Here is an 18,491-nt window from a genome sequence, read left to right on the forward strand (position 1 = left end):
ACGTGTGTGTTTACAGCAGCACTGTTGGCTCACGTACTTGTGAGAGGGTGAGTCGACTGCCGGCGCGTTTGTGGTATTTATTGGGGCTCTCAAACTGAAGGTCCTCCCACCGAATCCTCCACAGCATTCCAGCCAGCTCCTTCTCTAGCTTCAGTTTCCTGCGGAAAAAAAGAGAACAGAAAAAAAAAGGAAAACCAGGTGGTAAAATAACGAAGAACAGCAGCACAAAGAAGAGAAAGAGAAATCAAAACCACATGAAGCGCATGGGTTAAAGTTTGATGCTGTGGCTGTGGAAATTGAAATCTGGAATTTAAAGAGTGAATAAAAGTCGAGGTGCTTTGCTGAATCATGATTTCATTATGAATAATAATAACTCTATAGCATGTAAAATGATTTAATCTGACAGTCAACACAAACAGAACTTAATTTGCACGTTCATGTTTGATTTAATACACATCTGCATCGTCTCGTGCTTCCTGTAACTACAAGGTTCATACCTTGACACATGCATATTAGTCTTTTACTAGACTTTAACCTTCACTATCATCATATCGCCACAAAAAAGCACCAAAGATAGATTTAAAAAAAAAAAATACATGATGGAGATTTGTTGTATGACTCATACAGCTGCCTGGGAGCAGACTCAGATGTTCTAACCTTATGCTTGTACTAACACTGGTTCAAGATTAACTTGCAACTAAGGAATGGAAGAACGATGATTCCCTCTCGTGTAACCACGGCATCAAACATATATAACACATTATTAGTTATAGATGGTATAGTCGCTTTTATATTTGCATTCAGGTTAACGTCAGTAGTACATTGTTTACAGGTTTTTAAGCATTATTCTCATAATGCTACAATATGCAGCTTGTGTTAGCAAGGCTCAAAGTCAAACTGCTCTGCTCCACCCAGGCTTCCGCTATGCTCCTCTATCATCTGCCATGTTCTGCCAAGCTCTGCGCATCCTTCAGGTACTGCTAACAGCAAATTACAATCAAGCTGCCAAACATGCAAAACAAAAGGAAATTTTTGAATTTCTCTGTCTGGTCAGACGTTTTGAATCACCAGCTCTACTCAATCAAATCATTTTGAAATATGTGGCTGGAAAAAAATGTTTATTTTGCTTTCCAAACCTGAACCAGGTGCTGTGCAAGTTTAAATAAAGCCATCAGACGCTAATAATGATGAAAACTGTAACCTACACGTCTGAATCAAATTTGGGCAGAAAAGAAAAAAACAAGTGGGAGCATCTTATTTACATGTTTAGTAATAAACGCGGGTTTGTGGTATTACTGTAGTTCTAATCTGCAACAGCTAATTGAAAGTATAATTAAATTGCAATTGCATTTCCTATAATATGTTTTGTATAGAAATGTCATTTTTAGGAGTTTTTTTTTACTACAGTTTAAGCAGGTCACTGAATAAAATAACAAACCAAAGTAGGAATACACTGCTCAATTCAGTGTTCATTTTTTAAATGCTTCCTTATATATAATGTACAGTATGATGGGTGGATGATTTACAATAAACTGACTCTAAATGTTTTCTTAGTTTGACTAGATTAATTCATCTATATCTATATGTGTGACATGTTTTAGGAGTTGTTTTTGAATCAGCCTGACTGGCAAACACTAGCAGCCTCAGAGCTGAATCCAGTGAATCAACACATCTTGGGCAAATCTCGAGGAGCTTCTGACACTTAATGATTTACAGCAAAAACACAAAACTATTATAATAAACACTTAGCAATCAAAACTGAGCAGAGCACATGCATTCCAACCTCAGCTAAAAGGTGTAAAACACTTCCAGATGGCAGCAGGAAATTGTACCAGCGTTTGCATATTGCTGCTTTTTAGCCTTTGTTCAAGCCGTCTCAGTTGGCCTTTGACCGTGGGCCAGTTTTTATTTTCCTTTTCACCAGGGCAAAGTGTGTCAGACTAAAACCTAGAGGGGATTCCGATGCTTATGTTTGCAAATATTCCTGGCCCTGCCTACGTATGACCATTTTCAGTGCAGGAAACACTGTTAACCGGTGCCCTCCAGTCCCATGCATCACCACCCAAAAGAAGTATTTTTCTATTTAAAGAGCCTCGTTTAGAAACCTCTGGCAGCCAGAGGGGCAAAGTGAGGGGCTCCACACTGGGCCTATTGTTTCATGTCCCATATGTGAATACTTCTGCTGGACCAGCCCCTCCATTAAAACAGCAGAGCCACTGCTGCTCAACATCCTCTCGCACGACTGCTAAACAACACGCTCCAAAATAAATGGAAAGCAGTCTGCCCTCCACCTGGTTAATGAAATATATGTACTTCTGTGACTTTTTGGTTCTAAATGTTTAACAAACAAGAAGATGTTGACATTAAGTCTGACTAATTATCATAATAAAGTGCAAGTACATTCATTTTAGTAGAGTTAGAATATTACTTTAAATTAATACAGGCAAGATGAAATTAAATTAATTTCAGAATTAAACTACCTTTATATTTAAAATCATCTTCAAGGTTTTGCAAAGTCAATTTTACCAAGGAACAACAAACAAACCAGGAACAGCGAATTTAGTACAGTATGTTTTTATTGAACTGCAGATTCAAATCTGACTAATGTACATTTTACAAAAGCAAGGTAACATAATCCCACTGGTCATACAACGTGAAGCCATATTTTCACATCATAAAAATCTAGTTTTACAGATTACTGCACTTTAAGTCCAGGTTAATTTCCAATGTTGCTGTCCTGTGAACTCAGCTAATCTCCCAAAGGCCCATTTCCCAAGCAAATCCAAAATTAAGTAATCGCAATACGATTTATATATATATATGACGAAATGCATAAAAAATATAAACTTCACAAAATCTATAATGACAGCATATTTCGTATTTATTTTTTCTTACCAAAAATATATAAAAATTAATTATAATTTACACTATTATGAAGTTGTACAACTTGAAATCCTATTAAAACTTCAAGTGCGCAATCTTCAAAAACTCTGCATTATCATCTATAGAATTGATCTGAAAATTTGTAATAACAGTGAAAAGGTTTTTTAACAGCTTAGTGGTGTTTTTGTAGCTTAACTATTGAACATCGAGGCCTCTGAGCAGCTGGCTGATGTTTGAGGCGTCTGTAAAAAGCTCTGCTGTCTGCACCTCTGTCCATCAACATAGTTCCACTGGTGTCTGCAAAACAGGAAGTAATTTGTTATCCGTTTAAACATGAGAAAAGCCTCGAATTTCTAAAGATGTTGTATTTTATGCTTTTTATTTTTTATAAATGGTTTATTTAACATTTTAGCATAATGTCTTTCCCTAAATAAATCAGTGATCCACATAAATTGTGGATCTAAATATAACTGGCTTAGAGCTGAACTGTGGGTCAGGGTCAAAAAGCATCACAAGCTTTCCATGTTAAACCGCAGAAATAAATCACCAAATGTTATGCTTAAAAAATAGTTATGCTTGAAAAAAGTCCATATTTCACTAAACTTACCGGCCAAGAATCCACGAAGACTAGTTTGTTAGAAAACTGTGCTGTGCTTGCTGCACTGTGAGCTGCAAAAACCAAAGAGAAAATGTTAATGCTCTTACACTTACATGCACTCAGTGTCTAGTTATCTGGTAATTATTTGATATTAAACATGATCAACTCAGATTGCGGTTTAGTGGATTTACCTCAGGTGGATAGTTGCTCCTCTGTCTTTCCTCCACCATTCCTCTGATTAAGATCCATTCTGGTTGGCTGGTGATTAACACTTGTTTGTGTTAATACTTTTTATTAGTGAAGTGATCAGATTACCGATGTGATTCGTTAGTTACAGCTGACACAGAGAAATCAGACCCACTTGAAAATGGCTTTAAATAGGTATGAGTATTATTAACTACATATGCAAAGGACAAATTTGAAGAAACATTGGAAACAATACAAGATGTATAAAAAAACAACATTAATTTCCTTTGATTACATGCAGATTTACGCATGACATTATCTAGAATTAAGTAAATCCTTCCAGTAGCTTAATTGCTGAGGGCATGCATGATTAACATCTCATGTAATTAAATGTGCCTCAATTGAAATCTTAGAATGAATTCCATAAATATGTAGGCTGCGCCACTTGGGACACCAGAACTATCTCATTTTGTTTTTACAGTTAATCACACATAAAGAAAGCTGTACTTCATGCTCACGGTGCTGAATGAATGCTAATGCCACCTACGTATGTTATCTTGTTTTGTGGGTCAAACAAATTTTTATACAAAATAACAAATTCAATAGTCATTTCACTAATTTTAGGATATAATTCACAGTATTTAAGTGGAAAGAATCAAAGAAGCTGCAGCATGATACATAAAAGTGAGACCTCTAGGAAGTTCGTTTTTACTGAAAGCATATAAAACATGCAACTGCAGTTTTTAATTGTGCAATTTTACTCTACACAAAACTCAACTTATTTTGCTGCTGTATGTCAACCCATAAACAAACACGTAATCTTTCAAAGAAGCACAGTCATATTCACATTAATGTTTTCCACCTGACATTAGCACTGTGTGAATTATTAAAACTGTTGGCATTTAGCTTTAATCCAGCGGAAAGAAAACAAACTTAATGAACACACTAATGATGTTTAAGTGAGAATAGCAGTTAAGGTGTTTGTAGCCAGAATATGAGCACACTTGGCAGCTTGAACACACTTCACCGCTGTTTTAACAGCATCACCTGCTGAGCTGTTACCATGGCAACAATCGTGTAAATACCAGACTGGCACCTATAGCTGCATGAACCATTAATCCCATTTCAAACACGTCTCACACGTCACTTTTCGTTTTGTCTTAGTGAGCAATAGTGGATTTTTGTTTGAGCTAAAGCGAAGCAGACAGGAAGTGTGGGTGAAATGAGCTCAAACTCACCTGTAAATGAGGAAACTGGAGATTCCAAAAATGATGAGCGCTAAGCCAGACCCTACAGCAACAATGCCCAGAACTGGTAGATGACCTGGATACAGGAAAGAAAGGATTTCACAATGAGTTGTTCCCCACATGTTCAACAGATGTCCACTTTATATCATTGAAAAGAAAAGAAACTAGATGCTGTGTAAAGAAAGCATCTGTGGCTGCCTAGTGTCCAGATGCACTGATGACAGCTCTGACAGATACACATTCGAATCCTTTAATGTATTACAATTTACAATGTGAACGGCAATGTACTTAACTTATTAGTAATTATTCACAAGTACTGCTAGGTTATTAATATTACGGTTAATAAAGTTCACTATTTGTACATAAAACATCTTGTGTACATTTGTACACAAGAGAAAAACAATTTAAAGTAACTACGATTAACTACACTACGATGTAACTGAACTGTAGACTTTCATCCTTTCATTTCATTTCATTCTTTCTTTATTCTAAGATATTTCACAGCAATGTGTGATTTGCTATTTCGCTAACTCAAGGAGACTTTAGTGTAGCATTGGCTGGATGCTTTTGAGCATTGCTCTCCTGAAAGGTGAACTGCCACCCCAGTGTCAGGACTCATGCACTCCCAGCAGGTTTTCTTTAAAGAAGTTTGGCCACAGGCATCCTTCTCCACAATTCTGATCAATCTCCTTGTCCCTGCTGCTCAGGTCGGGAGCACGCTGTATGAACAAAAGGATTGTTTGGACTTTGGTTTAAATGTGTCAAATGATCATTTTTATTCATATTAAAGGCCTCATTGAAGGAGAGTAACAGAGATTTTTTGTGTAAGGCTCTGTTAGTGTTCCTGGTTACCTCTTTGATCAAAGCCAATGTTATATCTTATTGTGTTTTGACCAGTAAGCCAAATACTTTTTCAATTTTAAATAGCGTTTTCACTATGGATTGTTGTGTTGAGTTGTTTACAACAAGAACAGGAAATGAGAATTCAAATAGAATAGCACAATAAAATGTGTAAAATGTGAAGTACTTTTCATTATTACCTGATGAACTTTATTTTGTTTCTTCAAGTTATAAATTACACTGTTTTCTCAAAGTGATTTGTGTGACAGTGTGCCAATTTTTAACGGTGTGTTCCTGCAAATTCATTATCCGTGGTGGTAAAAGCAACAAACAAAAAGGCAACATCCAAATTATCCACCACAAATTATTTTAGAAGCATATGAAATATTCGGAAAGGATCAGATTTACCTGCTTCGTGCCAAAATAAAATGTAGTGTAGTTTATCCTTTGTGACTTTTCCCTCCCGAAATCACATTACAGCACTTGTTTTTCACACAGCTTTTCAATTCAAACAAATACTACATTCCTTCATTTGCTTTTTCATTTCCTTAATAGAAAGCTATCAAGTGTAGCTAAGGAACAACAGATTAATTATCACTGCATCAACATATCATATGACCTGAGATGACAGTGATATAATAAACAGTGCAAATTATATTAAACCTTTCTGTGTTACGGTACTTTACTGTAACGCAGTCAGCTAACTACTGTAGAGCAGCTAACACTAAACAACTACTGTAGCGGTGCTACACTCATTTGGGACTTGTGTACCAACAGTTCACATCTTTCGACTAATTGTACTGAAATGCCTTGCACTCTGGGCAAAGAAGTGAAAATTTAACCAACCAAATTCATTTTTCCAGACATGGTCCAAACACAACCACTGTGGCTCTACTGTACTGTACATGCCATCCTCCCTTACATTGTCAGCCTACTGGTTTGGTAAAACACATTTCCACAACAATGAATGAAAGGCAGCAAATTACACACAACACATTTCTAACACAATTGCACACTAAAACCACAGTTAAGGTCATACTATATTTTATTAGCAATTTTATATATATAATTTGTTTTTCAGACATGTGATATTATACTGTAAAAATTTAACATGCCCTTTTGACAGAAACAAGGATGTTTTTTGTAATAGATAGTAAAATTTCAATATATATACATACTAAATCTGCAATATAAACCAAATTCTGTAATGCGATCATCGCGGTGGCTTTAAGATATTTTCCCATTAATGTTTGTTCTATTTTTATGTTTTAATATATATGTATTTTCTATATACTATCGCAGTACAAAATAAAGTTACTATACTGCTTGCTGTTTATGTATTACAGTGAAACACTGTTTTGCATTAAGTACTGTTGCTAATTAAGAGTTTTTACCATAACATTTCTTACAGTATAACTGAGGATTATCTGACTTAGTATGGTGGCTGGTGTGAGTTTTCATACCATCATTGCAGGAGGGATCATCTGGGTAAAACACACAGGGGGGGTTGTCCAGTGGCGGGCCCCCATTGGGCCAGTGAATCTTCTCTGTCTGGGACCAAATGATGTCTTTCGTGGTCCCATTATAACAGGCAACAAGCTAAAATCAGACATAAACACTGGTTTATATGGGTGAAAATGTATATGCTGTATCATTTTATAATGCGATTCATACAACCATCATTAATGCATGCTGGAAGCTAACACCAGCGTGAAAGTGACAGTTTAACCTAATTGCTAATTAGTGACTGTAAGCAAGAATTCCAGCTACTGTGTTATAAAAACAATAAATTGTAAACATCAGCATTTTAGCATAACGGAACTTGTAACATCAGGAAGTGTTACCATGCTGCTGTAAGAAGCATGGTAACACTGCCTCACAAGTCTGCTAATTATTGATCGCTATTGTGATATAAACCAAATACCCAATGACTTACGTGATAAAACATCTGTGGTTGTGATGGGTGATTAAATGCACAGTAACCTAATTAGAAACTACCTTAAATGTGAGAAGTTCTACATAGAGAAAGAGTGCGTGTTATGAGCATGTGTAGTTCTGCAGTGAAACACGAGTCTAGGAGCTGGAAGATTTTTATAATGTATTTTGCTGCTGTGCTCCCAACAAGTTATGGCCTCTCTTTAAATCTTGGCATGTGTCACTCCTGCAGAGGGTCATGACAACAAGGCAGAATGTGATGGGTGAAGGGGCAGAGGCTGCATAGTCTGAAATCTATGCAGTATTTCTGTTCAGAGGATTCACTATTAAGCCTCTAATAATAAGCAGGTCGATTTACATTGTTTTTTCAGTGTAGCTGTTGTAGTATATTATTGTGATTATAAAAAATCTGAAATAAACAGTAGACGTGCCGCTGTAATTTGGGGTAAATACTGGGTCCAGCAGCATAGCTCTATAAGATTATAGTATTATTATGTTTACAGACAAAAGCTGATATTATTTGCCAAATGTGTACGTTGGCAATGGCAAATACCCTCAGTAAAAGTATATAACAGCGTAAATCTTCAATGTTTTATTTATTAGATTATCAAAATTGTTTTTGTCACTCATCACAATATGGATAAAACGAATCAACTTATTTTGTTGGTTGAATAACTCCATGGCATATTCATCACTCTGAGGCTTTGATAGAAAGCAGAGGAGTTTGTTTTTAAGCATGCTGCTGGCTACTCTGGCCAAATGGACATCGAGGATAAATAAAACCAGGCTCATCATGCTGACAGACCCTGTGGACCAATACCAAATTCTATCTGAAGTCAAATGTAGCTCACCCAATTCTTAAAATCCCCTAATTAAAAAAAGAAAAGCACCGGAACAGCTCACATCAGTGTCAGAAATGCACAACATACAACGTCTGTGGTCTTTCATCTACTGCCATTATTAAGTATCAACACATTCATACACTGATATTAAACAAGTGATGATTAAAACAGCAGTGAATCAAAATGTCTCCTACGAGGAGAAATACAATTAAGACTGTTTTCCAAAATAATGTTACATACCCTGTTAAATTGCTTTGTAAAGATTATATGAGTAGCATATGTACAGTAATACTTCCAACTTTTACATAAGCTACACAAAACCTAAGTTGCATATACATTAGTAGCTTTAAATTGTTTAAACACAGTGTGTTCTAGTGGCTGCATCACTTGCTCCCTTATTTTCTTATCAGCTGAGTCCATGCCCAACAGAAATGACTCTATGCCAAACCTTCTTATGAAGTCATGCTCATCGGCACAATCTCTGTGCCTTTAGTAGTAAAAACAACTACAAAGCAAACACAAAGCAGTAACGGTGCACTGTAACAGTAAGCACATTACATACCCCGTACTCTCCTGTGTCCTGGTTGGTCATCGCCCAGAGGTTGACGTTTATATCCCTGTCATTCTTGTGGTCTGTGGTGACAAGTCCGGTCACTCCTAAAACACAGTTGCCGTCCAAATAATGGGTATGAAGAATGTGTGGATTTGACCAGCCTTACAGTACATCTCCTCACCTTCAAACATACAGCTCGTGACAGATGACACGAGCAGTAGTCTGTGTCATCAAGTGTCTGCATCATGAACTACAACAATGTATATATCAGGGCAGACACAGAATTTCATTTTATGTTTGAGGACTCTTTTATGATTCTTGCAACAAAATCTCATAGTTCTGCTTCACAAGGTATGATATGAGCGCTGATCTGGTAATAAGAAAAGCAAACAGGACAGTGTACAGTATAAGCACCCACATGAAGCACTGAGTGGACTATTACAGAGCTTTTCAGGATTGTGCAGATGTGCTTCCACATCCAAAAACAATCAGACATTTACTGTATTTGGACTTATTCATACTTTCTCACCCCAAAACCGTCGGTTCTGAGTCCGCATTGTGATGTTTATGCCATCGTTCTGCGCTCCACCGCCTGCCAGCGTCTCCTCCAAAGCCATTGCATAGAGCACAAATCCATCATAAAAGCTGCCAGCGATGTAGTCCATCTGCAAGAGGACAAGAATAACTGTGTAACAACAGCTAAGGCTTTTTGCACATCACAGCATTTTGATTTAGAGTTTAAAAGGGATGAAAAGTTATTAAACCATTACATACATTATACAGTTGTTTATAAAGTAAGAAATGACAAATGCAAACACAAAATAATTGCTAAATGCCCATACTGCAATTAAAATGCATTTATTCCTATTCTTGGAGTGTATACTGTGTCATCATTAACACACGTTTTATACACTGTAGCTCACCAGTGATGGTTCTAAATGTACGCCGAAATCCCGCCGAGCTCTGGCATGGAGCTTTTTCTGGAATTCTTTGTACTCTGGATTATCAGGAGACCGGTAAGTGATGACAAATACAGACTGCAGGAGACACGAAGACAGAGGGGAAATACTATTTTAACCCCACAAATGCACTTTGGCATAGTGTATGAATGCAGTAATGCTGTTACATAAATAAAAGGTAGATATGCATTAAATGAATCCATAACAGAGGGCTAATATTATGCAGAGACACAACATCACCGTCAAATGGAAATGGAAAGTATGAGATTCATTTACCCACTGTCTGCAATTAATGTTTTAAGCATTTACATATTTCAAAACAATGTGGAGTCCATTATGTCAGCATGTACTATAATTAGTTTCACATTGTGTTATATTTATATTAAGACAGACACTTTTGTTTAAAATTTCAACACTAAATGAGAGCCAATACGCATGAATATCACACATATTTTTATTTTGTCTGATCTGGTTTTATGCAAGAAGCACACTAAGAAGTTGAAAATACAGTACAGTTGTACATACTGTACAGGTGCTGTGTCCAGTTCACATCGTAATCCCACAGAGAATGTAGACACTGTACCTTGAAAACTTTGATGGGATCTGCCCAGTCAGGGTCAGAGCTCTGCCATGGTTTGTGATTGACCAAGCTTTCAGCAAACACGTCCAAGTAGAAGATCGCATAGTTCTGCGGGTCCTGGATCTCACTCTGGAACAGTTTCATGATGCTCAGAAAGGTGTCCAAGGGACCGCAGATGTATATGACTGCAGACACAACAGCAGCAGCTGGATTAGTTGTTAGTTAGTTGGATTAGTTACCTTATTCTCATATGAGTATGTGCATTACACTCTAAAGCATTCAAGCTGACAATACCAGTAATGTCTTTTATGACCACAAGCCATGTGACATGCTTTTCATCTTTTATTCAATTTTACATACTGAAAGCAGTTAAATGTGAGCAGTATAATATACTTCAGCAAATGGTGCATTATTTAACTTTTACTATGTCTGATTCCAATAAATGTCAGACCTAGACACAATCATTTGCTGCAAATGTAATATATTAGATGTTGTACAGCGTTTGAAACAGGAACAGGAATTATTCAGAGATGAGGCAGGATGTCGGTTCAGGCTTAAAATAGCGAAGACGTCTAAAGAAATTTTGAAAATAGGGAAAAATATTATTCAAATTTTCATTTTGCTGATAGAATACAAAAAATGACATTTCTCCATTCTGGAACTATCTTTTAAAACTTCAATCCTTTTCCAAAGGCTCTGACAGTGTGTCTGCCCACCACCTTCCACCTGCCACCTACACACATATGCTGCTGAGTCATAAAATAAAAAAAAAAGCCACTTATTATTTATATTCAACGTACAGCATGTCAGAATGGCTACTGCCAGCTCTTAGGCGGTGAGCAGACATTTCCTCATGCGTTAGCCCAAAGTCTGCTGCCGCTTAGACCTGAACCCTCATCCCTTCCAATACGGTTCACTGTGCCAAGTAGTCTTGCTGTCTCTTGGACTACCCCCAACATAAATGTGCTACAGAGCCGGGGGGACTAGAGCTCCTGTGTTATAGCAGTAGTACGCTATACAGACCTGCCAAAACCTTACTTTACACAAAAGCACATTAACTTGTTTGGTACAACTTGTTCCACATCAACGACTCTAGGACGGTAAATCAGCTCTACTCTATACCAAGCAGAAAATATCCACAATATAAAATTTTGCCTGCTATATTGTAAATTGATGTTTTTATTAGTTTATTAGATAGTGTCCAGAGTTCTGCATACAATTAAATTTCCTTTTGGCTTCACTTATGAAGCTCATGTGCCAGTCCTGTTTATCTGAACAGAGTATCTCAAACCTGTTGACTGGTTTGACCAGAGGTTACTGCAAACACTGCTTGCATCCAGAATTTTGTCAGTACTGACAGATGGAACAGTTAACATATACTCTCCATCTTTGATATAATGTAGAACACTGCAGTCAGAGATATTTCACAAAAACCTCACAGACAGATACTGTATGTACTGAGAGCTGCAGCATAAAACAAATCACATTTAAAGAGGCTGATTTTTCCTCGTGTTCCACACTTATTTGAAGGATGATGGATAACATCTTATCACATCTTTCTGACTGCCTGACAATTGTTAATAGGACTCTACTTTGTAAGTATAGTAGTGTTTTTCAGCAGTGCGCAAAGCAGTTACACTTACACTGTGGACGTTTACACTCCTCATCTGTAAGAAGTGTGCTTTTTAGTGGCCAATTCCTGACCAGGTCAGTCCAAACTAGTCAAAGACAAAACCTTTCCACCATTGCCACCAATGGACATGGTACGACTAGCGCACTCAAAGGCAGACGAAGAAATGCTGAGTTGTAAACTGTGGAACTGAGATGTTCCAACCGACTTCACTGAAGCCTTTGCCATCGGCGCAACACAGGAGGACCTTGTGGCTCACTCCTATTCTAAATGGACCTGTGCTTGGAACCCGGCAACGGGGTTTGGACCTGTGTGTCTGTGGACACAACTTCACCTCCAGCCTCTATGGGGCCACGTTCAGCGTAGGGTTCGCATCACAGCTGAGTTTGAGGGAGGGATCTAGTCTGTTCCCACAGTCCATGATCAACTTGCTACGCCATCAACAGACAGTATGTGTGTGATATGTCGCTGTGTTATAACTGTACTAGTGCCGCCATACCGCCACAAGTTCTACGTAGGTAGACGTAGCCTCCCCTACGTCATATGCACTTCTGCACAATGTCAGACACACAATGAAGGCAATCTACACATTTCTTTGGCATGAAAACCCACAGACGTCCAGGTCCAACATTCTTTAGGCTGAATTGGCATACTAGCGGATCTTTACGGCAAGGCCAGCATAACACCAACACACACATTTACAGGAAACAACAAAGTAGATGTAAATAATTTGACATAAACTAAGGCATTCTAACATAACTCATTGACTTTTCTTCTCTTCTGAAGCAAAACAACACGAGGCAGTATATTTCCCCAGCCCACGACTTGTCTGGGTCTGTTGTAAACACATTCAGCAGTTGCTCTTTTTTTGATGCATTTTTTCACACAAAGCATACTGGTGTTTCCTGCAGTGGAAGTGTGTCTTATGTGCTATTTTAAATAGAGCTACATAATTTGCATACAGTATAATAGGTGAATGATACTGTAAAAAACATCATTAGGATAATGTTGATGCCAATTTTGAATGCGCTAAACTTAGTTTCCATTGCATCTGATTTACCTGTTGCCTAAAACTACTGATGACACCATACAGACATCTGTATGGAGCTTCGCATTCAGCTCCTCAACCACGATTTGCATCTACAGTCTTGTATGTCCATCACTTTACTCAAGACTGAAACGCTGCATCAAATATTTCTCCTAAAATATAGAAATGTTTCCCCAGATTTACTCTCTCATGGATTTTGTGAGCCTCTACGTTTTCTTCAAACAACATCCCATCTCCAGCCCTTTGCACACTATAGGGAAGATTTCTTATTTAAAAGAGATACGGTCCCCAGAAGATAATTCTTTGTCATTATAGTGATTCTCTATCTTTCATGTTTGCTTTTATTGTCTAGTAAATTCTCTACCAAGACTTGTTGGATTGGGAGAAACCTTGTTACAGATTGGCACAGATGAATGTAAACAGTGGTGATTACACAGACTTTCTTCTGCCTCGATCAGAAAGAAATTAAAGAAATCACTTGTTATACCAACAACCGTAGGTGTACTACCATGATTTCCACATGGCAGAATGTTTTAGGCATAAAGACTCAGGCTGGTTTATTTACAATCAATGCTGTCAATTGGTCAAAGTTGGTGCATTTAATGAAGCCTTTTTTATTGTCCTGTCTCAGCCTGGAACTGTGTGTGTGTGTGTGTGTGTGTGTGTGTGTGTGTGTGTGTGTGTGTGTGTGTGTGTGTGTGTGTGTGTGTGTAAACTGGACCAATTTAGTCTTCCTAATTAGAATTACTGTAGTTAATTTTCTAAGATGACTGTGTTTTTCTGTAGCTGTAACTTCTTTAAAGAAGGATTATACTCAGGACCTTTATTTTTAATACTGTACTCTGGCTTTTAGCACGGTTGTAGAGTGGATGATGGGGACCTTTGCTTCTGAATTCATGAACGCCTCGTCCTGTCCCTTTACCTTCGGTGTCGGTCTTAAACAGTATGTCTGTAATTACACCAGGACAACAGATACGCTTCATTGTGCGAGGCTCTCAACAGTAATTAGGGCCTATCATGCAGCAGCCCATTACTCAAAAAAGCCTGATGTATTATTTCACTCGCAAATCTAAAATCTTTCCTCTCCTCGGCCATTAATGGACTGAAAAGCATCTAGGCGAGAGTGTCACAGGGCAGAATGATGGGAGCTGAAATACATTCACAGTGTTCCCGCTTTCATCTCATCCAGCACCAGAGCAAGGGAGGGGGTTTAAAAACATTTCCTCACCGGGTCACCTTACCCAAATTACATAAAAAAACTCCAAGCCATATGTAGCACACAGCTTTTTACAGTAAATTTCTGCCTGCAGTTGAACGAAAGTTTGATCATAATGACAAAAAGTATCAGAAAAAATACATTTCAAAAGTATGATGTCCACATAAAAGTGTCCATATTCATCTGCAAGATTAACATTTAGCTCTCATGACTGCACAGTACAAAATGCTCATAATGGGTATTTTATTGAAGTATATATAAAATGAAGAATCTTGACAACTAGGGGTTGAAGTTAAATTCCTTCCTTCTTGTCAGTACTTCTACCATGATGTTGACCTTTGAAATATGTTATTGTTGCAACTATTGTGTAGATTCAGATATTCGGGGTAAGTGAGTTTGACTGTTTGATGCTTATAAAGCATTGAATTGATCAGTATATTTCAGTAGTAGTGAACAATACCAGGTAAAAGTTATAAATAGCACAAATGAAAGAATGTCACACATTGTGGAAAATACTTGTTACTCCTCTAAATGTGTCGAAATGCTAACTAGGTATTAAAATGAGAAATTTGTAAAATTACACATGGTGGTGAATTGGGGAGTCTAACTCTGGAACAACGTGCAATTACTCGGTCGGCTGTCAACGCTACAGTGATGTGTGGTTTAACGGCAAAGTTTTGCTCTGTAACCTACATGCTCAAACTCTTGGATAATTTGGATGGGTGTATGAAGCTGATGGCCCAGGGGTTGTCTGTCAGGATCAAAGTTGACGGAATGCCGAGCCGGGACAAGTCCTGACTAAACCATTCGCCATCGTGACCTGCAGCTCAGCACAGTAGCTGCATAATTTATCTGGGAAATATGGGTGCTTGTCAGCATGGACCTATCACCACCTACCACCACCCCACCCCCCAAGCCGCACCACCCTTTAATACATTTTTGACTTTGTTTATTCCATTATTTGCTGACACTGTTACTGTAACAACAGATTCAGATGTTTAAGACGCTGTTTGTTTACCACGCCAGGAACCATAACACCCCAAGATTTACTGGCTCCAACAACATTTTTCTCTAAGATGTTCAGATGTTTCCAAAACATATTGGCTGCAAATCCTCCCCTGAGTACAGGGACAAACATATTTGCCACACACCTGTGCAATGTAGCATATGTTGAGTTGTTGTTAATCACAGCTGATCAATCTTTGATAAAATACAAAGGTATAAATGCCAGTTAAATCCCATTGAGACATTTTGTAGTTGTGGAAATGCCTTTTCTCTATAGGGAACATTCTCAGACAGGCTCTGTGCTTCTTATAGCCCACAGAACTGAGGTGTGAACAGCCTAGCTAAGCACTAAGCCTGACTTCAGCTGTGTCAGCTATTTCTGAAGTTCTTCAGGAATTTGGTAGTTCCTCTGGCTCCTCATGGCAAACTAAACCTAGCTTGTTTCACAGATATATGAATCATTAAGACAGAAAAGACATTAAAGCAACATTTGAATTATTATCCTGTCTGTCTATACTGTATACTGCACCAATTAGTTGGGGTAATGTTTCACAAACTGGCTGCTCGTGCCTGCTGTTGACACAGCATCAGGAACTGATTGATTCCCCCTGAGGAAGCAGCTCCAGAACAGTTTGTACACTGTCTGACTGATCTGTATGTCTCATACACAACCACACGTGTAGCTGTGCTGATGCACAAGCCTTAATCCAAACTCTCAGTCACAAACGGATGCTTCTCACAAACAGCAGCGACGCCGCATGATGTTTCCACAAAATTAAACTTAAGGCGCGAACAGTGACGAGTGATTTAAAAGCCTCTCTGTGCGATTAGTGGGCTTCATCATAACAAATGAGTGTTTTCACGTGAAAATCCCAAAAGACTGTTTTGCAACATGAGAAAATTGAATTATTGTCCTAATTTAAAAAAACAATTGAATTCCATTTTTTTCACAGCTTTATAATGTAACTTGTATTATACAAGATTTTTCCACAGAAAGAAATACACAAACCCTGATTGAATTTGAATTGAATTTTTGCTGCTGTGGATCTTAGAATATCTGTCCTGCTGTTATTTAGTTTGCAGTCTGACAGTGAACCACACACCAAGTGTGATTTGGCTGAGATGGAGTTCATTTCATCACGACCAGGGTGCTTCTCTCTCTAAAAACCACAGGTGGTGGTCTTCGGTAGGCAATAAACCAGCAGCAGCAACAGACCTAAACATTCCTCACTAACAACTCCGGAAAAAACAGGCCTTTCCTTGCAACTATTTTTAAAGCACGTGTTGCGTTCAGCAAGAACTTACTTCTCCCGTGCTCCTTCATGGAAGCTATGATGTCTTTGTATTCTTTGCTGTCGTCCTCATACGGATGGGCCTCCACCGTGATGTTCATCTCCTCTTTCAGGTTCCAGTAGATCCCCTCCGAGAGGAAGTAGTGAGGCCGGTCGTCCTGCCGCAGGTCGTAGTAGACCACAACGGCCCGGGACGTCCAGTTGAAGTGCGTATGGAGAACGTTGGCGAAGTCCCCCAACTTGGTGGTGGACGGTCCGCTCCGCACGATAGTCCGGTACTCATCCCGTTTGTCGAAGCCGTACGCTGGTCCCCCGGCTGTGATCAGCGGGAGCTTCCAGTGGGACGCGAAACGCCCCACGGAGGCAAGAGGGTACACGCACCCGGGCCCGAAGAAAGCATCCGGCCGGAAGTACAGCTTGGCATCCACTGCCACTACCTGCGCCCGACTCTCGGCGCACGAGCCCGCGGTGGGGTCTTCAGTGCTGTAGTTGAGGATGTTCATGGAGCGACCGAGCAGCAGCCCGTGCTTGGCGTGTAAGTCCTCGTGCGCCATGAGGATGGCTGGGAGGACGCGCGGCAGAGCCCACGGGTATTTGTGGTGGTTGTCCGGGAGCATCACGGCCACGGTTATGTTACCTCTGCAGCCCGAGACGAGGCAACACAACGCCACCGCGAGCAGACGCGACCCCAACACGACTCCGCTTCCCATTTCGCGTCCCAGCGGCACGGAGGTACCTGACAGTTGAGTGCGGCCAGTGAGTAAGCGCAGTTTGGAGAGAAGACGCGGCCGGCTGAGGCACCCTGACACCAAACCATATGTATCAGTATTCCATTTTCTGTGTGTGTCTCCTATTTATTCCCTCAGATCTTAAACAAAGTCGATAAAGGCATTATTCTAGTCGTAGCAGCCCAACTGTGCCATGCGTCCGTGCTGCGTAAATCCACATGAAGCTGAAGTTCTCCCAAGCCGTGCGTTGCTGCTCAGTGTGGTCCTCACCCCGTTAGCCTCTTGGAATAGTGATAACATCCATCCAGAAGACTAGAACTTAAATCATAGCAGCCTGTGCTCAGCCCCCGCACGTCACACACTGCAAGAAATGCGCGTAAGTTGTAACTCTGGTTGAAACTGGTGATTTATTGCAGCTCTTGATGCGTCAGTAAATCATTAGTTCAAACTTTTTTTTTATTTTATTTCTATGCTAACAATGAAATGTTGTGAGCAACTGGGGTGATTTTGCTGCAATTCATGTGTAGAAATACTTTTTGCATTTCCGACCACGTTTTCTACAAATGTACAAATGTATGTAAGAAATGTGAAAACGTTTAGGAGTTAAAGCTGCAACAACGGCATGATGAATGCAAATGATGTGTTTAAAGCAGAAATCAATTGGAAAGTCCACTAAGTTACGTGTAAAAACAGGTGGCATTTTTTGTAGTGTATTAAGAATTCCTTTAAAAGGGCGTGAGTCTCCCCCTGCCTGTCAGTAAACAGCCACGGACGTTTGTTGTAGCCACTCCTCATTCTGCTGAGCAATTAGTAATCACTAAATGGGTTCAAGTATTTATAGTTCTAATTGATGTTGGTTTGTTTGTTTAGATTTGTTTAGAAAATGACACCATAATGTTCTTTTTGGCTTCTAAAACATCTAAACATAATCTAAAGCAGATATGAAAAG

General features: G+C 39.0%; 1 protein-coding gene across 1 annotated transcript in view; it reads right to left on the bottom strand.

The window, feature by feature from the left end:
• Positions 1–17,848, bottom strand: part of npr2 (natriuretic peptide receptor 2) — a 37,702-nt gene extending 19,854 nt beyond the window's left edge. Inside the window, exons 1-8 of the mRNA XM_029168775.3 lie at positions 16,828–17,848; positions 10,627–10,808; positions 10,008–10,121; positions 9,614–9,749; positions 9,094–9,188; positions 7,218–7,353; positions 4,906–4,990; positions 38–158 (exon numbers count right to left, since the gene is read on the bottom strand). Coding sequence (XP_029024608.1) covers positions 38–158; positions 4,906–4,990; positions 7,218–7,353; positions 9,094–9,188; positions 9,614–9,749; positions 10,008–10,121; positions 10,627–10,808; positions 16,828–17,524 — 1,566 coding nt within the window. The 5' untranslated portion in view covers positions 17,525–17,848. The remainder of the gene's footprint in view (positions 1–37; positions 159–4,905; positions 4,991–7,217; positions 7,354–9,093; positions 9,189–9,613; positions 9,750–10,007; positions 10,122–10,626; positions 10,809–16,827) is intronic.
• Positions 17,849–18,491: the final 643 nt, after the last annotated feature.

Source organism: Betta splendens, chromosome 12 (genome assembly GCF_900634795.4).
Source record: "Betta splendens chromosome 12, fBetSpl5.4, whole genome shotgun sequence".
Taxonomy (NCBI): Eukaryota; Metazoa; Chordata; class Actinopteri; order Anabantiformes; family Osphronemidae; genus Betta; species Betta splendens.